At 37.2% G+C, this 27,223-nt stretch overlaps 1 protein-coding gene across 1 annotated transcript in view; it reads right to left on the reverse strand.

Moving 5' to 3' along the window:
- The window catches only part of ATF2 (activating transcription factor 2), a 428,571-nt gene that overhangs the window by 96,401 nt on the left and 304,947 nt on the right, over positions 1-27,223 (reverse strand). Inside the window, exon 9 of the mRNA XM_053698472.1 lies at positions 7,199-7,304. Within this exon, the coding sequence (XP_053554447.1) occupies positions 7,199-7,304 (106 nt within the window). The remainder of the gene's footprint in view (positions 1-7,198; positions 7,305-27,223) is intronic.

Consider the following 27,223-nt stretch of genomic DNA (forward strand, 5'->3'; position numbering starts at 1 on the left):
AATGTGAAATATTTACAGTAAATACATAGTTAAAAAGTTTATTAAATATGAATATTGCATAAATATGCTTTTACATGTTTTCATCTACTTAAAGGGCCATAATACCCAAATGTTTAAACACTTGAAAGTGATGCAGCATAGCTGTAAAAAGCTGATTAGAAAATATCACCTGAACATCTCTATGTAAAAAAGAAAGATATTTTACCTCAAAAGTTCCTCAGTAGCCACCTCCCATTGTAAAGGATTTCTAAGCAGCATTTTAGTGTGTTTGTCCTGGGACATCTGAAGGGACTAGCATCGTGCACTCTCATATTATTTCACCAATCAGGTAAAGGAAGCTTACTATGAAATCTCATGAGAGTTAAGTCAAATCTCATGAGATCACAGTAAGAGTTCATGACCTCAGCACTGCTGATGCTGATTGGCTGCTGTTCATTTCTTCATTTTTTTAAATTTTTTTACCTGCAGCTGGGAGCAGCTGAGTATAACTTTCTCTTGTTAAGTGTGTTCAGTCCACGGGTCATCCATTACTTATGGGATATATTCTCCTTCCCAACAGGAAGTTGCAAGAGGATCACCCAAGCAGAGCTGCTATATAGCTCCTCCCCTCACATGTCATATCCAGTCATTCTCTTGCAACCCTCAACAAAGAAGGAGGTCGCGAGAGGAGCTGGAGTTTTTACTTAACTATTCTTCAATCAAAAGTTTGTTATTTTAAATGGCACCGGAGTGTGCTGTTTTTCTATCTCAGGCAGTATTTGGAAGAAGAAACTGCCTGCGTTTTTTTTTTTTTTTCTATGATCTTAGCAGGCGTAACTAAGATCCACTGGCGGTTCTCGACATTCTGAGGAGTGGGGTAACTTCAGAAAATGGGAATAGCATGCGGGGTCCTCCGCAAATGAGGTATGTGCGGTACATTATTTTCTGGGAATGGAATTGACTAAGAAAATACTGCTGTTACCGTATGATGTAAGTACAGCCTTAAATGCAGTAGTGGTAACTGGTATCAGGCTGATAAATGTATGCGCAGTCAAGTTATTTTCTAGGGACTAGAATTTGACTGAGAAAATACTGTTAAAACTGAAATAATACTTAAGCCTTATCTGCAGTGGTAGCGACTGGTAGCAGGCTTAGTGATAACTTTGCATGACATTGGAAAATGTTATTTTTTAATAAAACGTTTACTGGCATGTTATTCGTTTTTGTGAGGTACTTTGGTGATAAATCTCTTTGGGCATGATTTTTTTCCACATGGCTGACATATATTTTCTGCATGGAAACCGTTATATCAGGGCTCCCACTGTTGTGATAGGAGTGGGAGGGACCTTGTTTTAGCGCCTTGTTGCGCAGTTATAATTCAAGCACAGTCTTCCTGCTTCTTCCTCCTTGATCCAGGACGTCTCTAGAGAGCTCAGGGGTCTGCAAAATTCATTTTTGAGGGAGGTAATCAGTCACAGCAGATCTGTGACAGTGTGCTTGACTGTGATTAAAAGCGTTAAATCTTAATTGATATCCGTTTTATCCGTTTTGGGTATTGAGGGGTTAATCATCCTTTTGCTAATGGGTGCAATCCTCTGCTAATATTACACTTCTTGTTAAGAAAATGTTTGTTCAACAGGGTTTTATTTTGCAGCCTCTTGCATGCATTGCGCCTGTCACGGCTGCAGCGGCATTCTGGTTTGAGTCCCTGGAAGAGGCGATTCGCACAGAGCCATTGGATGAGGCTTTGAGCAAAGTTAGAACCCTTAAGCAAGCTAATGCGTTTGTTTCAGATGCCGTAGTACATCTAACCAAACTTACGGCTAAAAATTCCGGATTCGCCATACAGGCGCGCAGAGCGCTCTGGCTTAAATCCTGGTCAGCGGATGTAACTTCCAAGTCTAAGCTACTTAACATTCCTTTCAAAGGGCAGACCTTATTCGGGCCCGGCTTGAAGGAAATTATTGCTGACATTACGGGAGGTAAGGGCCACGCCCTTCCTCATGACAGGGCCAAACCGAAGGCCAAACAGTCCAATTTTCGTGCCTTTCGTAACTTCAAGGCAGGAGCAGCATCAACTTCCTCCGCTCCAAAACAGGAAGGAACTACTGCTCGTTACAGACAGGGTTGGAAAGGCAACCAGTCATGGAACAAGGGCAAGCAGGCCAGAAAGCCTACTTCCGCCCCTAAGACAGCATGAAGACAGGGCCCCCTATCCGGAGACGGATTTAGTGGGGGGCAGACTTTCTCTCTTCGCCCAGGCTTGGGCAAGAGATGTGCAGGATCCCTGGACGTTGAAGATTATATCTCAGGGATACCTTCTGGATTTCAAAACCTCTCCACCACAAGGGAGGTTCCATCTTTCGAGGTTATCAACAAACCTAGTAAAGAGAGAGGCATTTCTACAATGTGTACAAGACCTCTTAATTATGGGAGTGATCCACTCAGTTCCGCGATCGGAACAGGGACAAGGATTTTACTCAAATCTATTTGTGGTTCCCAAAAAAGAGGGAACCTTCAGACCAATCTTGGACTTAAAGATCTTAAACAAATTCCTAAGGGTACCATCGTTCAAGATGGAAACCATTCGAACCATCCTACCCATGATCCAAGAGGGTCAATATATGACCACAGTGGACTTAAAGATGCTTACCTTCACATACCGATTCACAAAGATCATTATCGGTACCTAAGGTCTGCCTTTCTAGACAGACATTACCAGTTTGTGGCTCTTCCCTTCGGGTTAGCCACGGCCCCGAGAATTTTTACGAAGGTTCTGGGCTCACTTCTGGCGGTACTAAGACCACGAGGCATAGCGGTGGCTCCGTACCTAGACGACATTCTGATACAAGCGTCAAGTTTTCAGAATGCAAAGTCTCATACAGAGATAGTTCTTGCATTTCTGAGGTTGCATGGGTGGAAAGTGAACGTGGAAAAGAGTTCTCTGTTACCACTCACAAGGGTTCCTTTTCTAGGGACTCTTATAGATTCTGTAGAGATGAAGATTTACCTGACGGAGTCCAGGTTATCAAAGATTCTCAATGCTTGCCGTGTCCTTCATTCCATTCCAAGCCCATCAGTAGCTCAGTGCATGGAGGTAATCGGCTTAATGGTCGCGGCAATGGACATAGTGCCATTTGCGCGCCTGCATCTCAGACCGCTGCAACTATGCATGCTCAGTCAATGGAACGGGGATTACTCAGATCTGTCCCCTTTGCTAAATCTGGACCAGGAGACCAGAGATTCTCTTCTCTGGTGGTTGTCACCGGTTCATCTGTCCAAAGGAATGACTTTTCGCAGACCAGATTGGACGATTGTAACAACGGATGCCAGCCTTCTAGGCTGGGGAGCAGTCTGGAATTCCCTGAAGGCTCAGGGTTCGTGGACTCAGGAGGAGAAACTCCTTCCAATAAACATTCTGGAATTAAGAGCAATATTCAATGCTCTTCTAGCTTGGCCTCAGTTAGCAAGACTGAGGTTCATCAGATTTCAATATCACGACTGTGGCTTACATCAATCATCAAGGGGGAACCAGGAGTTCCCTAGCGATGTTGGAAGTCTCGAAGATAATTCGCTGGGCAGAGTCTCACTCTTGCCACCTGTCAGCGATTTACATCCCAGGCGTAGAGAACTGGGAGGCGGATTTCCTAAGTCGCCAGACTTTTCATCCGGGAGAGTGGGAACTTCACCCGGAGGTATTTGGTCAACTGATTCGTCTTTGGGGCAAACCGGATCTGGATCTCAAGGCATCTCGCCAGAACGCGAAGCTTCTTTGTTACGGATCCAGGTCCAGGGACCCGGGAGCGGTGCTGGTAGATGCATTAGCAGCCCCTTGGGTTTTCAACATAGCTTATGTGTTTCCACCATTTCCGTTGCTACCTCGACTGATTGCCAGGATCAAACAGGAGAGGGCATCGGTAATTCTGATAGCGCCTGCGTGGCCACACAGGACCTGGTATGCAGACCTAGTGGACATGTCGTCCTGTCCACCATGGTCTCTTCCTCTGAGGTAGGACCTTCTAATTCAGGGTCCTTTCAACCATCCAAACCTAATTTCTCTGAGGCTGACTGCCTGGAAATTGAACGCTTGATTCTATCTAAGCGGGGGTTTTCGGATTCGGTTATTGATACATTAATACAGGCTCGGAAACCTGTGACCAGAAAGATTTACCATAAGATATGGCGTAAATATTTATATTGGTGCGAATCCAAGAGTTACTCATGGAGTAAGGTTAGGATTCCTAGGATATTGGCTTTTCTACAAGAGGGTTTAGAAAAAGGTTTGTCCGCTAGTTCGCTAAAGGGACAGATTTCAGCTCTGTCTATTCTTTTACACAAACGTCTGGCAGAGAATCCAGACGTCCAGGCCTTTTGTCAGGCTTTGGCTAGAATTAAGCCTGTGTTTAAAGCTGTTGCTCCTCCATGGAGCTTAAACTTGGTTCTTAAAGTTCTTCAGGGTGTTCCATTTGAACCCCTTCATTCCATTGATATTAAGCTTTTATCTTGGAAAGTTTTGTTTTTGATGGCTATTTCCTCGGCTCGAAGAGTCTCTGAGTTATCTGCCTTACATTGTGATTCTCCTTATCTGATCTTTCATTCAGACAAGGTAGTACTGCGTACTAAACCTGGGTTTTTACCTAAGGTTGTTTCTAACAGGAATATCAATCAAGAGATTGTTGTTCCATCATTATGTCCTAATCCTTCTTCAAAGAAGGAACGTCTTTTGCATAATCTGGACGTGGTCCGTGCTCTGAAGTTCTACTTACAGGCAACTAAAGATTTTAGACAAACTTCTTCTCTGTTTGTCGTTTACTCTGGACAGAGGAGAGGTCAAAAGGCTTTGGCTACCTCTCTCTCTTTTTGGCTTCATAGCATAATACGTTTAGCCTATGAGACTGCTGGACAGCAGCCTCCTGAAAGAATTACAGCTCATTCCACTAGAGCTGTGGCTTCCACCTGGGCCTTTAAGAATGAGGCCTCTGTTGAACAGATTTGCAAGGCTGCAACTTGGTCTTCACTTCATACTTTTTCCAAATTTTACAAATTTGACACTTTCGCTTCTTCGGAGGCTGGTTTTGGGAGAAAGGTTCTACAGGCAGTGGTTCCTTCTGTTTAATGTTCCTGCCTTGTCCCTCCCTTCATCCGTGTACTTAGCTTTGGTATGGGTATCCCATAAGTAATGGATGACCCGTGGACTGAACACACTTAACAAGAGAAAACATAATTTATGCTTACCTGATAAATTTATTTCTCTTGTAGTATGTTCAGTCCACGGCCCGCCCTGTCTTTTTAAGGCAGGTTCTAAATTTTAAAATTATAACTCCAGTCACCACTGCACCTTATAGTTTCTCCTTTCTCGTCTTGTTTCGGTCGAATGACTGGATATGACATGTGAGGGGAGGAGCTATATAGCAGCTCTGCTTGGGTGATCCTCTTGCAACTTCCTGTTGGGAAGGAGAATATATCCCATAAGTAATGGATGACCCGTGGACTGAACACACTACAAGAGAAATAAATTTATCAGGTAAGCATAAATTATGTTTTTTACACAGAACTTACTCTGCTGAGCTGAGGAAATTGTGAGGTAAAATATCTTCCTTTTTTACATAGAGATGCTCAGGTGATATTTTCCTGTCAGCTTTTTACAGTTATACTGCATCAGTTTCAAGTGATTTAGCATATGAGTATTATGTCCCTTTAATGGGAAAAGGCTTCAATGAACTTTAATATATATGTATACATATACAGACATATATATATATAAATATATGTGTGTGCTTATATGTGCATATATGTCTGTAAATACATATAAAAACATTAATACATATTTATATATAAATATATACACATATGTGTATATATACAATATATATATATATATATATATATATATATATATATACACACATACATTTACATGTTTAGCAATGTACAGCCTGAAATAAAGACAGACACATTTTTGTGACTTGTGCCTGTCCTCAACATTATCCTGGAGATCTTATGACAAAGCCTTGTCACACATAGTTGATTGTTTGCTTCAGTTGCACTACTAGGGACTAAGATGCTCAATGAAAGCTCTTTTCATGCTGAGCTAATCAATATGCCCACAGCGGATCACAGTTGAAGGTCATATGGCTTTGTGTGTGCCATTGAGAAGGTGATTAGCTACACCTGATTGAGTTTACAAGTCATTTTAGGAGGGGTGATCCTTTTAACAACTCAGTGATTCTGCTTTTGAATTGTCTTTATTTTTGCCTGACATGATGGTGTTGTATCTTTCACTTGGATGTTATAAGTTGCACTGAGTAATTACAACTGGATAAACAAAAACTGTGTCTGCCTTTATTTCAGGCTGCAAAGCAACAAAATTTGATTATTTTCAAGGGGGGTGATTCTTTTCAATAGCTACTATATCTGTATGTATCTCGAAGTTAAAGTCCTTTGCAGTCTTTTTTTTTCTAACACCCGAGATCTCATATCTTTGAGTCCTTATAACTTTTGTGTGCAATATTTATTTTATATATTTTTAATTAGACAGCGTTATTATAAGTGTAAGTGTACTTTGTAATATATTTTTGATGTGTTTTGCGCAACTTTTTATTTTTGAAAAACAGTTAACCACAGCGCTGACATCACGATAAGGATTCTAGCGTCAATTTCAAAATTGCAAGATCGTTTGTGTTCCACTTGTAATCTAGCCCTATATATTTATATTTATTAGAAATTATGTGGATATTGATATTAACTGTTTTAATGTTTTTGTACATTACATACAGTAGATACGTAGACACTAAATCATCCATGATGCTTGAACAAACACGGTCATTTTAATATAATAAAATATATGCATCCATCTCTTTTACAGTAAATAAATTAATGCTACTAAAAAACACCAGCATTTCAGATCAACCTCAGATATTTAGAGATACTTGCATAGAATAATATATACTTTAGATTTAGGGACTGATAACAAAACCAAATAAAAAATGTAAAATACTAGAGAGATCTTCACAGAACTAAATCATGTGTGGCAACTAAATATTTCAGTAAGGAATGTAGAAAATTATTCAAATAGTGTTCACATTAATCCAGCAATAACCTTGCCATATTTTCAATATTTAATGTTAAACACTGTCTCCTAAATTAATGGTAGCACGGTTCAGTTTGGCAGTATTTCACTAATGTAGCCCAGGGCCATGGGTAATGGAACATTACTCACTGTGATAGCCAGATTTCTTCTGCATGGCGGTTACAGGGCAATCTTTATGAGCCAGAAGAAGCTGTTTCAGCTGCGCCACTTCATTTCTCAGCAGGGTGACTTCATTCTAAAGGTAAAAGGGAAACTTTCTTTTAGAATGAAAAGGAACAAGTACTTAAAGTTCACAGCAAAATCTATAGTTGTTTAGCCATCTCTGGGGATAGGATTAGCAGCATTTCAGTTTTGATAGTAAAATATATAGTAATATCTTTTTTTCTTAAAATGACACAAATAATTTCATATAGTCACAGGGGCATGAAAAAAAAACATTTAATGAAGTAAAAGTATAGATCTATTTAAAAAAGTATATGTAGTACTTGAAGTTACTGGCTTGAGAGTAAAATCACATTATATATATATATATATATATACATGGAAAAGTTATCAAACAAGCTGGGATTGCTCACTGCATTTATATTTATTTAATTCACGCTCAAGAAATGGTACCACAATTAAAAACCCGGGATGCTGTAAAATGAATAAAGCAAATGTAGTAGATATGATGAATACAATCTGAATTAACTATGATGAATAAAATCTGAAATAACTATACTAAATAAGTAATCTATTTTAACTAAGCTATGTCTCATTAAGAAAAATGTATATTGTAATAACACATGGTTAGACTTTTACTTTACAATATATTGTAGTTCGTATTTTATAACATTATTTTAGACACGGCGTTAAAAAAAAAGGTAGTGTAGGTTTTAATAACTAGTAATTGTGACTGAGAATTTCTAACAAACCACTAATAAATTCCATGCTGGTTAACGCCTTATGAGCTTACACAGCACACACCGCTGGGCAATTAATATGGATTTTTTTCAAAAGAAGAAGTATTTTTAATAGGGCAAATATGGCTTAGTTCCAATGGGTTAATTTTCACATAAAATGTTTATGAGCTGTTGAGAACTGGCTGCAAACTGAAAGTAAATCATTACAGAAGATGGCAAATACAATGAAAGCAAAATATCCTGTATAGGCTGCACTGTAAATTTAACGTATTAAATAACTAGTAAAGCATAAATTGAAAACAATGGTTTTACTATTTCAAAATGAATGTTTCTATATTTTGGAATTTACTTCCAATCATATTCATATATTTAAAATATTAAAAGCGAATAAGGATACATCCATTTTTGAAGTAGCTAATAAAAAAAATTGCTGTTTGCTAGTTTAAACAAATGCATTACCATGAAAGAAGTGAAACTCAAAGGGAAACACAAACAATTTCTTTTGTGATTCAGATTCAGTGTAAATTTAAAAAACAAAACAAAATATTGATTCTAATTGATTCTAATGATTAAATTCACCCTTTTTCTCTTGGAATCCTGTTTTGAAAAGCAGGTAGGTAGACTTGTGTCTTTAGAACTATATGGCAGCAGTTTTGCAGAAATGCTTTTAACATTGTCATGCATTTGCAAGAGCACTAGATGGCAGAAGTGTTTCCACAAACTGCCACCATATAGTGTTGCAGACACGTGCATAAACCTACCTAGGTATGCTCATTAAAAAAGAAAGAATATTATTAGAACAATGTGATAATAAAGGATAATTGGAAACTAAATCATGAAAGATTGTGTTTGATGAATTTAAATGTGTTTGATGAATTGAAAAGAGTGCTGAATCCCCTTACTGTTTAATGGAGGGAGGGGTATTGTATCCTACTCTGCTTTTTCTTCCTTTCTCATATACATCTATAATTTACTTTTAAGGGCCTGCACCAATACTCCTTAGTGGAGGTCATATAATAATTTTTCTGCTTCATGATTAGATAAGCAAGGTATGTTGTCACCAGATAGTTCAATCTCTCCAATTAACTTTGTTTTATATATATATATATATATATATATATATATATATATATATATATATATATATATATATATATATATATATATATATATATATATATATACACACAGTTGTATGCAAAAGTCTAGGCACCCCTGACAATTTCCATGATTTTCATGATTAGATAAGCAAGGTTTGTTGTCACAAGATACTTCAATCTCTCCAATTAACTGCGTTACATATACATATATATATATATACACATATACACACACAGTTGTATGCAAAAGTTTAGGATAAAGGAGGCTCTACTAAATATTGATGTGATATTTCTGTTGGGGTGCCCAAATTTATGCACCTGTCTAATTTCGTTTGGATGCATATTGCACATTTTCTGTTAATCCAATAAACCTCATTTCACTACTGAAATATTACTGCGTCCTTCAGTTATTTGATAGATCAAAATGAAATTGCTGATCCAAACACCCAATTATTTATAAATGAAAATCATCAAAATTGTCAGGGGTGCCTAAACTTTTGCATAAAACTGTATATATTTATTATATATTATTATTTATAACTGTATATTTGTTTAAAAAACTTCAGATATATGTAGAAATATATATATACACACACACACCTATATATAAACAGATATGTGTAGAAATATTTATTTATGAATAAATAGAATATATTCAGTTGTGTAAAGAAGATTGGAATATGAAATATTTCTATTTTCATATAGGGTTAGCTCAAATGAGAATATGTAATTGGGTTTGCGCGAAAGTGGGGTGTATTTGGAAAAGCAAGAATGTAAGCTTAGGAGCCTTGCTTTTGAAATAAAGATACCAAGAGAATGAATAAAATTTGATGATAGAAGTAAACTAGAAAGTTGCTTAAATTATATGTTCTATCTGAATCATGAAAGTTTAATTTTGACTAGACTATCCCTTTAAACATAGAAAGCTACTTCCCTACAGCTGAGGTGTAAAATAATTGTCACATAGACAGGACAATTCTTCACTCCTGCTGCTGTTACCAAGATCAAATAATAATCAGCTAGATTACGAGTTTTGCGTTATGAGTGGCTCGGTAAAAACTTGCAAGTTATTGTAACCACTCACCTTTAATAGTGCTGCTATTAAGGGTTTGCAAATCTCGGAGTTTGCGGGCGATATGGCTGCCTTGAGCTCCATACTGCACACAAATACCAGCGCTGCTTTGACGTGCTCGTGCATGATTTCCCCATAGACATCAATGGGGAGAGCCGGCTAAAAAAAAGCCTAACACCTGCAATGACAGAGCGTAAAGCTCCATAACACAGCCCCATTGATGTCAATGGGGAAGGAAAATGTATGTTTACACCTAACACCATAACATAAACCCAGAACCTAAACACCCCTAATCTGCCGCCCCCGACATCGCCAACACCTACATTACACTTATTAACCCCTAATCTGCCGCCCCCAATGTCGCTGACATCTACCTACACTTATTAACCCCTAATCTGCAGCCCCCAATGTCGCCGCCACCTACATAAATTTATTAACCCCTAATCTGCCCCCCAAGGTCGCTGCTGCCACTATACTAAAGTTATTAACCCCTAAACCTCTAGCCTCTCACATAACTAACACTAAATAAATATATTAACCCCATACCTAACCCTAAGTCTATCACCCCTAACTTTAATATAATTAAAAAAAATCTAAATAAAACTTACTATTATTACCTAAATAATACCTATTTAAGACTAAATACTTACCTGTAAAATAAACCCTAAGCTAGCTACAATATAACTAATAGTTACATTGTATCTAGCTTAGGGTTTATTTTTATTTCACAGGTAAGTTTGTATTTATTTTAACTAGGTTGATTAGTTAGTAAATAGTTATTAACTATTTACTAACTACCTAGGTAAAATAAATACAAATTTACCTGTAAAATAAAACCTAACTTGCCTCACACTAACACCTAACATTACAATAAAATTAAATAAATTAAAAAAATACATTTATCTAAATTACACAAAATAAAAAAGAAATGATCAAATATTTAAACTAATTACACATAATGTAATAGCTCCCCCAAAATAAAAAAAAACCCCTAGCCTACACTAAACTGCCAATGGCCCTTAAAAGGGCCTTTTGCGGGGCATTGCCCCAAAGAAATCAGCTCTTTTACCTGTAAAAAAAATACAAAGAACCCCCCAACAGTAAAACCCACCACCCACACAACCAAACCCCACAAATAAAATCCTATCTAAATAAACCTAAGCTCCCCATTGGGCATTAGTATGGGCATTGCCCTTAAAAGAACATTTAGCTCTTTTACGGTGCCCAAAGTCCCTAATCTAAAAATAAAACCCACCCAATAAACCCTTAAAAAACCTAACACTAACCCCCGAAGATCCACTTACAGTTTTTGAAGACCGGACATCCATCCTCATCCAGCCAGGAGAAGTCTTCATACAAGCGGCAAGAAGTCCTCAACGAAGCCGGGAGAAGTCTTCATACAAGCGGCAAGAAGTCCTCAACGAAGCCGGGAGAAGTCTTCATCCAAGCGGCAAGAAGTCGTCCTCCAGGTGGGCAGAAGTCTTCATCCAGACGGCATCTTCTATCTTCATCCTTCCGACGCGTAGCGGCTCCATCTTCAAGACATCCGGCGCGGAGCATCCTCTTCATATGGTCCCAGCTGTACACTGAAGGTTCCCTTTAAGGGACGTCATCCAAGATGGCGTCCCTTGAATTCTGATTGGCTGATAGAATTTTATCAGTCAATCGGAATTAAAGGGTAAAAAATCCTATTGGCTGATTGGATCAGCCAATAGGATTGAGCTTCAATCCTATTGGCTGATTGGATCAGCCAATAGGATTGAGCTTGCATTCTATTGGCTGATTGGAACAGCTTCTCCCGGCTGGATGAGGATGGATGTCCGGTCTTCAAAAACTGTAAGTGTATCTTCGGGGGTTAGTGTTTTTTTTTTTTTAAGAGCTTATTGGGTGGGTTTTATTTTTAGATTAGGCACTTTGGGCACAGTAAAAGAGCTAAATGCCCTTTCAAGGGCACTGCCCATACTAATGCCCTTAGGTTTTTTAGTTAGGAATTTATTTGGAGGGTTTGGTTGTGTGGGTGGTGGTTTTTTTTTTTACAGGTAAAAGAGCTGATTTCTTTGGGGCAATGCCCCACAAAAGGCCCTTTTAAGGGCCATTGGCAGTTTAGTGTAGGCTAGGGTTTGTTTTATTTTGGGGGGGGGGGGGTTATTTTGATAGGGCTATTAGATTAGGTGTAATTAGTTTAAATATTTTATAATTTCTTTTTTATTTTGTGTAATTTAGTGTTTATTATTTTTTGTAATTTAGATAAATGTGTTTTTTTAATTAAATTTATTTAATTTTATTGTAATGTTAGGTGTTAGTGTGAGGCAGGTTAGGTTTTATTTTACAGGTAAATTTGTATTTATTTTAACTAGGTAGTTAGTAAATAGTTAATAACTATTTACTTACTAACCAACCTAGTTAAAATAAATACAAACTTACCTGTGAAATAAAAATAAAACCTAAGATAGCTACAATGTAACTATTAGCTATATTGTAGCTAGCTTAGGTTTTATTTTACAGGTAAGTATTTATTCATTTTTAAATAGGAATAATTTATGTATTAATTGTAATTTTTATTTGGAATTATTTTAATTATGTTTAGGTTAGTGGGTGTTAGGGTTACGTTAGGGTTAGACTTAGGGTTAGGTTTAGGGGTTAATAACTTTAGTATAGTGGCAGCGACATTGGGGCAGCAGATTAGGGGTTAAAAAGTGTAGTTAGGTGGCAGCGATTTTGGGGGAAACAGATTAGGGGTTAATAACAGTAATGTAGGTTGCGGCGATATTAGGGACAGCAGATTAGGGGATAATAAGTGTATGTAGGTGGCGACGACATTGCAGGCAGCAGATTAGGGGTTAATAATATTTAACTAGTGTTTGCGATGTGGGAGTTCGGCAGTTTAGGGGTTAATATGTTTATTATAGTGGTGGCGATGTCCGGAACGGCAGATTAGGGGTTAATAATTTTATTTTAGTGTTTGCGATGTGGGAGAGCCTCGGTTTAGGGGTTAATAGGCAGTTTATGGGTGTTAGTGTACTTTGTAACACTTTAGTTATGAGTTTTATGCTACAGCTTTGTAACGTAAAACCCATAACTACTGACTTTCAGGTGGCGGTACAGATCTTGTAGTTATGGGCTGTACCGCTCACTTTTTGTCCGGACAGGCAAACTCTTAATACCGGCGCTATGGAAGTCCCATTGAAAAAGGACTTTTTGAAAGGTGCGGTAGTTACGCTGCGTTACGGCCAAAAAGGTGTGCGGTACAGCTATACCTACAACACCTGTAATACCAGCGGTAGTGAAAAAGAGCCATAACGCTGCTTTTTCACTCATAACGCACAACTCGTAATCTAGCCGACTATAATGAATAAGAGTGTATTACAATGCTGCAGAGATTATGGTCAGGAAAAAGAAGGTCATGGTAAGTATAAAATACATTTTCTAATTTTCAGACTTCGAAAGCAGAACCACACAGAGGGGAAACTCAAAAGCAAAACTGTCAAAATGGTAATCCCGAATAGCTTGCAGAAGATCTTTACAAAGTATTAAACAGCCAGGGGAGCCTTGTTAAGAAATCATTGTTTGTCTTTTAGGTGCATCTCTACAAACAGCCCCCTAAAAGGTTCCTTGGTCCATGGCCAACTAAAGAAGTGAACAAAACATAACTTATGTAAGAACTTACCTGATAAATTAATTTCTTTCATAGTGGCAAGAGTCCATGAGCTAGTGACGTATAGGATATACATTCCTACCAGGAGGGGGCAAATTTTCCCAAACCTCAAATGCCTATAAATATACCTCCCACCTCACTCATACCTTAGTTTAACGTATAGCCAAGTTAGTGAGGTGCAAAAGGCATAAAAAGCATACAAAAGAGGAACAGAATAAAGTGCTTTATATATTTAAAAAAAAATCATAACCCAAAAAAAATTGAGTGGGTCTCATGGACTCTTGCCGCTATGAAAGAAATTAATTAATTAATCAGGTAAGTTCTTACATAAATTATGTTTTCTTTCATCTAAATGGCAAGAGTCCATGAGCATGTGACGTATGGGATATAATACCAAAGATATGGATGGAAGTCCACGAGTCACTAGAGAGCAAGGGATAAAATAAAAACATCTATTTCCGCTGAGAATTTAAATCCAAAAAATAATTAAGTTTTCTTAAAATTTTCAAAACAACGCAAATCATAGGCACTAGACTGAGACAGCTGCCTGAAGAACCTTTCTACCAAAGGCTGCTTCTGAAGAAGCAAACACATCAATATGGTAAACTTTAGTAAATGTATGCAAAGAAGACTAAGTTGCTGCTTTGCAAATTTGATCAACTGAAGCTTCATTCTTGAAAGCCCAAGATGTGGCGACTGATCTAGTAGAATGAGCTGTAATAAACTGAGGCGGAGACTACCCCGCCTCCAAATAGGCTTTGTGAATCAAAAGTAGACATGTGCGTTTCGATTCAGAATACTAGTCTAATACACAGCACATCCCACCTAACACATACCAAAATTCAGAATTTCCGAACCGAATCCAGCCGAATTTATTCGAATCCGAATGAATCCGAAACAAATTCATTCAAATTTTTCTGAATTAGAATCGATCCGAACCGAAATTCGAAAACATCCGAATCGAACCAAACCTAAACAAATTTTTTGGTCACAAGTCTAATCAAAAGCTTCAACCAAGATGCCAGGGAAATGGAAGAGGCTTTCTGACCGTTTCTGGAACCAGAAAAAAATAACAAATAGACTAGAAGTCTTTCTGAAATCAATAGTAGCCTCAACAAAATATTTTAAAGCTCTTACCACATTTAAAGAATGTAAAGACCTTTCAAGAGAATTCCTAGGATTAGGACACAAGGAAGGAACAATAATTTCCCTATTGATGTTAGAATTCACAACCTTAGGCAAAAATTTAAACGAAGTCCACAAAACAGCTTTATCTTGATGGAAAATCAGATAAGGAGACTCACAAGAGAGAGCAGACAATTCAGAAACTCTTCTAGCAGAAGCGATAACTAAAATAAATAACACTTTCCAAGAAAGTCGTTTAATAGCCAAATAATGCATAGGCTCAAAAGGAGGAGCCTGCAAAATCTTTAAAACCAAATTGAGACTCCAAGGAGGAGAAATTGATTTAATAACAGGCTTGATATGAATCAAAGCCTGAACAAAACAGTGAATATCAGGAAGCTTAGCAATCTTTATATGAAATAAGACATAAAGAGCAGATATTTGTCCTTTCAAAGTATTTGCAGACAAACCTTTATCCAAACCATCATGAAGAAACTGTAAAATCCTAGGAATTCTAAATGAATGCCAAGAATAATCATGAGTGGAACACCATGAAATATAGGTTTTCCAAACCCTATGATAAACCCTCCTTGAAACAGACTTACGAGCCTGTATCATAGTGTTAATTACTGAGTCAGAGAAACCTCTATGACTAAGAATTAAGCGTTAAATTTCCATGCCTTCAAATTTAGAGATTTTTAGATCCTGATGGAAAACTGGGCCTTGAGACAATATGTCTGGTCTTATAAGAAGTGACCAAGGCTGGCAACTTGACATTCGGACAAGGTCCGCATACCAAAACCTGTGAGGCCATGCTGGTGCTATTAGAAACACATAAGATTGTTCCTTTATGATCTTGGAGATCACCTTTGGAAGAAGAACCAGAGGCAGAAAAATATAAGCAGGTTGGTAAAACTAGGGAACTGCTAGAGCATCCATCATCCCTGGACCTGGAAAGGTATCTGGGACATTTCTTGTTCAGACGAGAGGCCAACAGATCTATTTCTGGAAGACACCACATCTGTACAAGATGAAAAAACACATCTGGATGGAGAGACCACTCCCCCGGATGTATAGAATGACAGCTGAGATAATCCGCTTCCTAATTGTCTACACCTGGGATATGAATCGCAGAGATTTGACACGAGTTGGATTCCACCCAAGACAGTATCAGAGATACTTCTTTCATTGCTAAAGAACTGCGAGTCCCCCCTTGATAATTGACATATGCCACTGTTGTGATATTGTCTGTTTGAAAACGAATGTAAAGTTCTATCTTCAATAGAGGCCAAACCTGAAGAGCTCTGAAAATAGCACAGAGTTCTAAAATATTTATTGGTACCCTCGCCACTTGAGGATTCCAAACCCCTTGTACTGTCAGAGACCCCCAGACAGCTCCCAAACCTGTAAGACTCGCATTTGTTGTGATCACAGTCCAGGAAGGACAAACAAAGGATGCCTCTTGAAGAATAAGGTGATGGTTTAACCACCAAGTCAGAGAGAGTTGAGTGTTGGGATTTAAGTATATCAACTGTGATATCCAAGTATAGTCCCTGCACCACTGGTGCAACATGCAAAAGTGTAGAGGTCACATATGAAAACGAGCAAAAGGGATTGCATCTGATGCTGCAATCATGAGACTCAAAACTTCAATGCACATAGCCAATGAAGGGAATGATAGAGACTGAAGGTTTAGACAAGCTAAGACCAATTTCATTTGTCTCTTGTCTGTTAGAGAAAGAATCATGGACACTGAATGTATCTGGAAACTTAAGAAGGTGACCCTGGTCTGAGAAATCAAGAAACTCTTTGGTAAATTGATCCTCCAGAAACAAAAGAAGAAGGTTAATAAGGGAGGCTAGATAGCAATTCCTAAACCTCTGATATTTAAAATAAAAATATATAAAATGTATGACAAAATAATATGAAATATATATATATATATATATATATATATATATAACTTGCAAAAAAGGGGGTTATTTAATAAGTATATCGATAGAGATAATATGAATGAAGTCCAACTAAAAAGCTCAAAATATGAAAATTTTATTTATTTAGTAAACACATAGATAAAAGTCAAAATACATAAATGTGAAACATTTAACTAAATGAATCCAGATAAATATTCTAAAACATATTATCTAAAAACATATCTGAATTGATTTCTAAATTAAATAAATAGATTTCTAAAACATATAAGAAAATTGATTATAATAATTTATGTAAATACATGTATATTTGTTGAAAATTGAATGGGTCGCAAATAGAAACAAAAACATAAATTATGCTTACCTGATAATTTCATTTCCATCGATGGGAGGAGAGTCCTCTGCGTTATTCATTACTTGTGGGAATTAAGAACCTGGCCACCAGGTGGAGGCAAAGACGCCCCAGCCAAAGGCTTAAAATACCCCTCCACTCCCCTCATCCTCCAGTCATTCTGCCAAGGTAACAAGGAACAGTAGGAGAAATATCAGGGTATAAATGGTGCCAGAAGAATAAAATTACATTTAGGTCTGCCCACCAGAGAAACGGGCGGGTGCAGTGGACTCTCCTCTCATCGATGGAAATGAAATTATCAGGTAAGCATAAATTATGTTTTCAATCTTAATGGGACGAGAGTCCACTGCTTCATTCATTACTTGTGGGAACAAATACTAAAGCTCTAGAGGACACTGAATGAAAAAAACTGGAGGGTAAAAAGAGGCAGACCCTATACTGAGGGCACCGCAGCCTGCAGGACCTTTCTCCCAAAAACTGCTTCCGCTGAAGCAAAAACGTAAAATTTATAAAACTTTGCAAAAGTATGTAAGGAAGACCAAGTGGCTGCTTTGCAAATCTGCTCCATAGAGGCCTCATTCTTAAAGGCCCAAGAAAAGGCCACAGCTCTAGCCGAGTGAGCCGTAATCCTCTGAGGAGGCTTGTGTCCCGCTGTCTCATACACCAGATGGATCATACTCGTCAACCAAAATGATAGAGAAGTGGCTGAGGCCCTTTGCCCTCTGGGCTTCCCGGAATACACAACAATTAAGGACGAAGTCTGTCTAAACTCTTTTGTGGCCTGAAGATACAACTTCAATGCCCAAACCACGTCCAAATTATGAAATAACCTCTCCTTCGAAGAAGAAGGGTTAGGACACAAAGAAGGAATCACTATTGCCTGATTGATGTTATGACTCGACATTACCTTGGGAAGGAATCCCAATCCAGTGCCAACAACAGCCTTATCGGCATGAAAAAACAAGTAGGGAGGCTAACATTGCAAGGCCGCCAGCTCAGAGACTCTGCATGCCAATGCAATAGCCAGTAGTAACAGGACTTTCCATGAAAGAACCTTAATGTCAAGAGCATGCATAGGCTCAAACGGAGCCCTCTACAAAACCTTAAGAACCAAGTTTAAACTCCAAGGAGGAGCCGGATTCCTGAAGACAGGTCTGATCCTAACAAGAGCCTGAACAAAGGACTGAATGTCAAGAAGCTCTGCAAGCTTCCTATGCAACAGTACGGATAAAGTCGGAGTCTGTCCCCTTAGGGAACTGGTGGCAAGACCTTTTTCCAGACTGTCTTGGAGAAAAGCCAAGATACTGGATACCCTGACCTTATGCCAGGGATATCCTCGTTCCTCACATCAGGACAAGTAGGTCCACCACACCTTGTGGTAGATGCGACGAGTGACCGGCTTCCTGCCTGAACGAGAGTGTCAATCGCTTTTTTCGAAAATCCTCTCTTGGCTAAGACTAGTCGTTCAATCTCCACGCAGTCAGCCTCAGAGAATCGAGATTTTGATGTAGAAAGGGACCTAAAACCAGCAGATCCCTGCGACAAGATAAATTCCACTGCCGAGATTTTACATGTATTTACATAAATTATTGTAATCGATTTTCTTACATGTTTTAGAAATCTATTTATTTATATATCTACTTTAGAAATCAATTCAGATATATTTTTAGATTATATGTTTTAGAATATTTATAATTTTTGAACACATTATTTTGGAGTGGCCACATCTGGATTCCTTTAGTTAAATGTTTCACATTTATGTATTTTGACTTTTATCTATGTGTATACTAAATAAAAAGAATTTTTATATTTTGAGCTTTTTAGTTGGACTTCATTCATATTATCTCTATTGATATACTAATTAAATACCCCCCTTTTTTGCAAGATATATATATATATATATATATATATATATATATATATAATTATTTTGTCATACATTTTATATATTTTATTTTAAATATCAGAGGTTTAGGAATTGCTATCTAGCACTCCCTATTTAACCACTTATTTTGTTTCTGTCTATCTTGGTATATGTAGAAGGTCATATACAACAATAAGGGTAGCTCTTTTCTTCTCTGGCACAGTTTTTATATAAATCTATTGTACCTAAAAATTGATCCTCCAACCATGCCTTTGAAGAAACATAATTAGTTGTTTCATGTGAGATTCTGCTAAATGAAAAGATTGAGCAAGTACCAAGATATCTTACAAATAAGGAAACACTGCAATACCCTGCTCTCTGATTACAGATAGAAGGGTACCGAGAACCTTCGAGAAAATTATTGGTGCTGTTGCTAGGCCAAATGGAATAACAACAAATTAGTAATGCTTGTCTAGAAAAGAGAATCTCAGAAAACGATTAATCGGAATGTGAAGATAAGCGTCCTGTAAGTCTATTGTGGACATGAAATTACTTTGCTGAACAAAAGGCAGAATAGTCCTTATAGTCACCATCTTGAAAGTTGGGACTCTTACAAAACGACTTAAAGTTTTCAGATCCATGATTGGTCAGAAAGAATCTTCCTTCTTTGGGACAATGAATAGATTTGAATAGATACTTAATCCCTGTTCCTGCTGAGGAACTGGTACAATCACCCTTGAAAGCTCTAGGTCTGAACGACACTTCAGAAAAGCCTGAGCCTTCACAGGGTTTGTTGGAACAGGAGTAAGAAAGAATCTTCTCATGGGAGGTCTTATTCTGAAACCTATTCGATAGCCTTAAAAAACAATATTCTGAATCCATTGATTTTGGACAGAATCTGCCCAAATGTCTTGAAATAACTTTAGTCTGCCCCCCACCAGAAGAACTGGTTTGAGGGTCGCACCTTCATGCAGTCTTAGGGGCTGGATTTGGTTTCTTAAAAGGCTTGGATTTATTCCCATTTGGAGATGGTCTCCGTTTAGAGCTAGAGGCCTTAGGGGAAGGAGAGGTTTTTCTGTTCTCTATTCTGACGAAAGGAACAAAAAAGATTGGGAGCTTTAAATCTACCCTTAGATTTATTGTCTTGGGACAGAAAAACTCCCTTACCTTCAGTGATAGTGGAGATAATAGAATCCACTTGAGAACCAAACAGATTATTACCCTGAAAAGATAGAGATAATAATCTAGATTTAGACACCATGTCAGCATTCCAAGATGCAAACCATAAAGCTCTTCTAGTTAGAATAGCTAAAGATATAGATTTGACATTACTCTTAATGACATTAAATATAGCATTACAAATGAAATGATTTGCATGTTGAAGTAAAAGAACAATGCTAGATAGTTCAGGATCTGATAACTGCTGCGCTAAACTATACAACCAAAAAGTGGAAGCAGCAGCAACATCAGCCATAGAAATAGCTGGTCTAAAAATATAGCCAGTATGTAAATATGCTCTTCTAAGATAAGATTCAAGTTTCCTATCTAAAGGATTCTTAAAAGAAGTACTATATTCCATAGGAATAGTAGTACGTTTGGCAAGACAGGAAATAGCCCCATCAACCTTAGGGACCTTTTCCCAAAACTCTAGACTAGCTACAGGTAAATGATACAACTTTTTAAACCTAGAAGAAGGGTTAAAAGAGGTACCAGGTTTAGACCATTCTTTAGTAATCATATTGGAGATAGCATCTGGAATAGGAAAAACTTCAGGAGTAACCTCAGAAGTCTTAAAAACAGAATTTAAACGATTATTAGCTTTGCTATCAGGAGGAATATACTCCTTAATATCCCATGTAAACAATACTTCCTTTAATAGAGAACGAATATTTTCAATTTTAAATAAAAAAGATAAGTAAATTTCTGTCTCTGATGCAGGATCCTGTGAGTCAGAGGAACCCTCATCAGTAGAGGATATTTCAGTATGCTGTCGGTCAGTACAAAATTCAATAGATTTATGATAAGTTTGGAAAGATCTTTTACGTTTATTTGAAGTCGGAATAGCAGTCATAGCCTTCTCTATGGCTGCAGCAATAAAAACATTTACATCTGCAGGAATATCAGGTACATTAGACTGAGAAGGAATAACAGTAGATGTATTTGTACAGAAAAATTACCAGCATGTAATAATTTGTCATAACAAATGCCACATAATTAAGCTGAAGAAATAAGATCAATTTGTTTACAACAAACACACTTAGTTTGGTAGAATTTTGTTCAGGCAGCTTAGTTCCTACAGTAACATCAGAGGCAGGATCAGTTTGAGACATCTTGCTAAATGTAACAAAAAAGAAAAAATAACATTTAAACAAAATATTAAATTTTTTCAATATAGCAGTTTCAGGCACGGGAAAATGCTTATGATAAAATTCTTATACAAAATGTAAGATCAAAAGCAAGCATCATAGCTCCCTATAATATAATGAGAGCAGCAAGCATTAGAGGGAGAGACTTAATATAATACATTTTGGTGCCAAGAACGACACACTGAAAAAAACGCAACTCGCGTCACAACAAATGCGGACTCGTGCCAAAAATATTTGCGCTAAAAATGACGCAATAAAATGATGCAAATTGTGTCATCGCGAGCCTAATTTGCCCGCGAAAATTTTAAAAACAGACTCCATGTTAGCAGCTAACCGGAACGACAGGTAAGAAAAAAATACTTACATTCTCCCATAAACATAATTTCCATTCTGAAACTGTGTGACTGCAAAGGGAAATATTAACAGACTTGACTCATGGCTAATATATGCAATATACATTTAAGAACTTTATAATATAAAGTGCCTTACATAAAGAGTGTCTTAAAAATGATATATACTTACCAGAAGACACCCATCTACATATAGCAGTCAGCCAAACCAGTACTGAATCATATCAGCAGAGGTAATGGTAGAGGAGTATAATGTTGATCTGTAAAGGGAGGCAGCAGATGAATCCCTGTGACCGATTTACAGAGAGCCCTAGAATAGATTTCCCATAGGCGAAAACATGTTATCTTCAGGGAATACTCCCTTCACTTCACTCTAACACTGTATTTAGAAAGGAACTGGGCTTCAATATGCTTGGAAGCGCCTATCACATAAGAAATCAAGCACATCTTGCTTCACCACCTTTCTAAAAAGGCAAAGTTTGTAAAACTGAGGTATGAGTAAGGTGGGAGGTGTATTTATAGGCATTTGAGGTTTGGGAAACTTTGCCCCCTCTCCTGGTAGGGATGTATATCCCATATGTCACTAGCTCATGGACTCTTGCCACTTACATGAAAGAAATATGGATTACAATAATTGATAATAAACATTTGAAACAGATATTTGAAATTTCTGATATTTTTCACTGTAGTTTTTTTATATGTCAAAGATAGATATCTTATTACTTGAATTATTAAAAAATATTTTTTAAATTACAATAAAAACAAAATGTATGCTTACTTGATAAATTAATTTATTTCATGGTGGTGAAAGTCCAAGATTCATTACGCCTGCGATTCAACTCCTGGTCACTAGGAGGAAGTCAAGATTCCCAAAGCTTCCAACAGCACTTCATCCCTCCCACCTCTCTGGTATGCTAGTCTGACATATAGCCAAATAAGGAGAAGTAGAAACAATGTAGGAAAGAACAAAGCAGGAAAAATGAGGTGCAAACTAGAACTTCCATCAGAGAAAAAAACATAATTGTTAAAAATGGGCGGGGCTAGTGGACTCTCACTACCATGAAAGAAATTCATTTATCAGATAAGCATAAATTTTGTTTTCTTGTATAACTTGGTGACAATTCCACTATCCATTACTCGAGAGAAAATAAGCAGGCGCCTAATTTCCAGACAATGCTGCCTGAAGTACTTTTCTAACTAAGGTCGCTTCAGAAGAAGCAAACTATAAGTGGTAAAATTTGGAAAAGTGATGACCATGTTGCCTTGCAAATTCGCTCAACAGAAGTCTAATTTTTGAAAACCCAGGAAGTGGAAACTGATTTATTAGAATAGGCTGTAAAACATTTTGGGGGAGACTTTCCCATCTCCAAGTAAGCCTTGTGAATCAATAGAATAAGCCCAGAAACTAAAGTAACTGTTGTGGCCTTTGCCTGGATCTGAGCATAAGAAGCAAATTAGAGGATTATAAATAGAATTTTAAATTTCTCACTACATCTAAATTATATAGAAACCTTTCTATAGCATTATAAGGATTGGGACAAACAAACAATACCTTCTAGGGCAGAAGCCTGAACCTAAACTATGTATACGCTCAACGAAGACACCTAGAGAACCAAATTTAGGTTCCAAAGAGGAGAAAGTTGTTTTAGTCACTGGTCTAATCCTGACTAACGATTAAACAAAGCTCCAAAAGTCAGAAAGATAGTAATTTTCTTCTAGCATAACACAGACAATTGGACAGATCTGCAAACCTAGTTCTGCCTGGCCATGCTGAAACAATCAGAAGTACTAACGAAAGCTCTTGTTTTATCCTAGCTATCACACATGGTAGCAAAACATTTGGATAAAAAAATATAAGCAAGACTAGATAGAAAATATAAGCAAGACTAGATAGAACATCTATAAACTCCACCTGTGCATCCTTGGTCCTAGTAAAATATTTAAAAAGTTTTGTTTTGTTTCTTTTTCAAACGAGGAGCAGTCAGGTCTATCTCTGGTATATCCATTGACCTATAATCTGATTGAAAACTTCTAGGTGTAGAGACATTTCTTCCTAATGAAGGGAATGGCAACTGATATAATCTGCTTCCCAGTTGTTCACATCTGGGATATTAATTGCAGAAATGTAACTCTCTGCCAAGTTAAAATTTGAGAAACCTCCTGCATCGCTAAGATACTGGAGATCCCCCTTGATAAGTGCTGTGACATTGTCTGATTGAAAAAGTAGATATGTCTCTTCTTTTATCAGAAGTGGCCAGCTCTGCAGTGCCCTGATGATAGCACAGAGTTCTAATATGTATTAGTAACCTTGTCTCTAGAGGTGACCAAACTCCTTGTGCTCCTCTGGACCCCCACCCTGCACCCAACCCTTAGATACTTGAATCTGTTGCGATTATTGTCCAAGGTGAAAGAACAAAGGATGCCCCCAGATAAAAAGACTGGTGAGCAATGTTCCCTCTAACGAGTGCGGCAGCGTGGGTGCACAGTGATTTCTTAGGCCCCATGCACCTGTCATTTAAAACCGTGCATCACAGTGGGCATTGATAATCTCAGAACCCTCAGTGTTCCAAAAGTCTCTCAGCAGCTCATAGCAGTGGCGATATTGGCCGCAGTGGCAAATAGGGATACGCTTGTGGATGAAACAGGAGGTGGAAGGAGGTTTTGTATCGTAAATTTGTGATCTGGACTTGTATATACCCATTACCAAGCCAATGCCATTACTGTCTATAATTTAAAGCAAGCATGCTGTAAGTTTTGTGGACTTAAGAATGCATAGCGACTCCATATACTATCTTTATTGGTACAAAAATGAAAAGTACAGTCTCCGGTACTTTTAACTTTTGTACTAATAAAGAGATGACATTAGGTACTGTACTACTGGCTAAACCCACTTATGTAGCTGTCTAGCTGGCATTGTGCTGTAGTCCCTCAGGACCAACCTACCTCTGTGGCAAAGAGACTTTGAGCGTAGGAGTTCTCCACCAAGAGCAGCTGTCCTGCATATGGCCCCAGAGACTTACCTTTTTATTTTAACATTATAGTCTCAGGCTCATACATAATGGGACACTGCTGTAAAGCTTAGCTCTATTGGCCAATACTTTGAGCCTATTATTAAGATGTCCTGTCATCTTTATACATTTACAGTATGCCTTCCATTTTTTACTCTTTATGTATCATATGCTTCTTCCTAATTGTAGACGCTACGTAGTGCTACTGATTTGTATAATTTTATATATATATATATATATATATATATATATATATACACACACACACACAAACACACACACAGTAATGGTACAACAATGGTATAGCAACGTCATCCTTGAAACGTGTGTCGGAGACGATTGGCCGTAAGTACTCCTACATCAATGGGAGGGTTATGACTTTTTTTGAACATTGATCCGCTTTCAGCTGATGTTTGTATACTAGGCGTTCTTGCTGATTTATGATGTTTGTTCTATTATTAGTCTGTATAACCCGAGTGATTTTATATTGTATTAATAAATACTTTTATGCTACATTGGAGTCCTATCGATTTAACACACCTCCCAACATTTCAAAATCCAAAAGAGGGACCCACCCCCACTGAGCTAAAGTGTGATATGTGGTGGGCAGGAGCAGTGAATGGGTCTGGTTAATGGGCTTAACAAGTGGCAGAACATAACATACATAAGGTATTTTTTTTAAAAAAGTATAAGCACTCTGATAACTGACTTTTGTTACTAGGGCAATGCTTATTGGTTACCTAGGTAACCACACCATGCCTCCTCCCCAAGTCTGCAACCGGTTATGTGTGCAATCTTTGCTTGAAGCAAACGTTTTAACTGACAGCAGAATGATTATTCCTAACAAATTAAAGCTGCTACTTTTTATATTTTGTACAGTGTTTTTCTTATGTTTGTACATGATACTCCAGAGGTTTAGCAGGTATTAAAGGGACATGAAACCCAATATTTTTATGTCATGATTTAGAAAGAGAATGTAGTTTTAAACACCTTTCCAATTTAATTCTATTATCTAATTAGCTTCATTCCCTGTATATCCTTTGTTTAAAAGCATATATAAACAGGCTCAGTAGCTGTTGATTGGTGGCTGCACGTAGACAACTTGAGTGATTGGCTCACCCATGTGCATTGCTGTTCTTCAACAAAGGATATCTGAATAATTAAGCAAATTAAATAATAGAAGTAAATTGGAATGTTGTTTAAAATAGTATTCTCTATCTGAATCATGAAATAATTTTTTTTCAATTTCTTTCCCTTAAAGGGACAGTATACACTCATTTTCATATAACTGCATGTAATAGACACTACTATAAAGAATAAGATGCACAGATACTGATATAAAAATCCAGTATAAAATGGTTTAAAAACTTACTTAGAAGCTGTCAGTTTGGCTCTGTTGAAAAGGCAGCTGGAAAGCCCACTGCAAGTGGCAAATAAGACACTCCCCCCCTCCCCCTTCTTTTGCATATGAAAAGACACTTTACACAAACAGGAGCAAGCTGGAGAAGGTAGCTGACAGTATTCACATAAAACTTTTGGGCTTGGTTAGGAGTCTGAAAATCAGAGCAATGTTATTTAAAAATAAGCAAAACTATACATTTTTTTTACAAAAAAAACTTTATGGGCTATATAAATAGATCATCTACAAAACATTTATGCAAAGAAAAAAATGAGTGCATAATGTCCCTTTAAGGACCAGGGCTATTTTTACATTTCTGCGGTGTTTGTTTAGCTGTAATTTTCCTCTTACTCATTTACTGTTCCCACACATATTATATACTGTTTTTCTCACCACTAAATGGACTTTCTAAAGATACCATTATTTTCATCATATCTTATAATTTACTATTAAAAATATTATAAAATATGAGGAAAAAAAGGAAAAACACACACTTTTTCTAACTTTGACCCCCAAAATCTGTTACACATCTACAACCACCAAAAAACAAATATGCTAAATAGTTTCTAAATTTTGTCCTGAGTTTAGAAATACCCAATGTTAACATGTTCTTTGCTTTTTTTGCAAGTTATAGGGCAATAAATACAAGTAGCACTTTGCTATTTCAAAACCACTTTTTTTCAAAATGAGCGCTAGTTACATTGGAACCCTGATATCTGTCAGGAATACCTGAATATCCCTTGACATGTATATATTTTTTTTTAGAAGACATTCCAAAGTATTGATTTTGGTATATTTCATGCCACCATTTCACCGCCAAATGCGATCAAATAAAAAAAAATGTTCACTTTTTCACAAACTTTAGGTTTCTCACAGAAATTATTTACAAACAACTTGTGCAATTATGGCATAAATGGTTATAAATGCTTCTCTGGGATCCCCTTTGTTCAGAAATAGCAGACTTATATGGCTTTGGCGTTGCTTTTTGTTAATTAGAAGGCTGCTAAATGCCACTGAGCACAGAGAGACA

This window comes from Bombina bombina, chromosome 1 (genome assembly GCF_027579735.1).
Source record: "Bombina bombina isolate aBomBom1 chromosome 1, aBomBom1.pri, whole genome shotgun sequence".
NCBI classification, from domain to species: domain Eukaryota; kingdom Metazoa; phylum Chordata; class Amphibia; order Anura; family Bombinatoridae; genus Bombina; species Bombina bombina.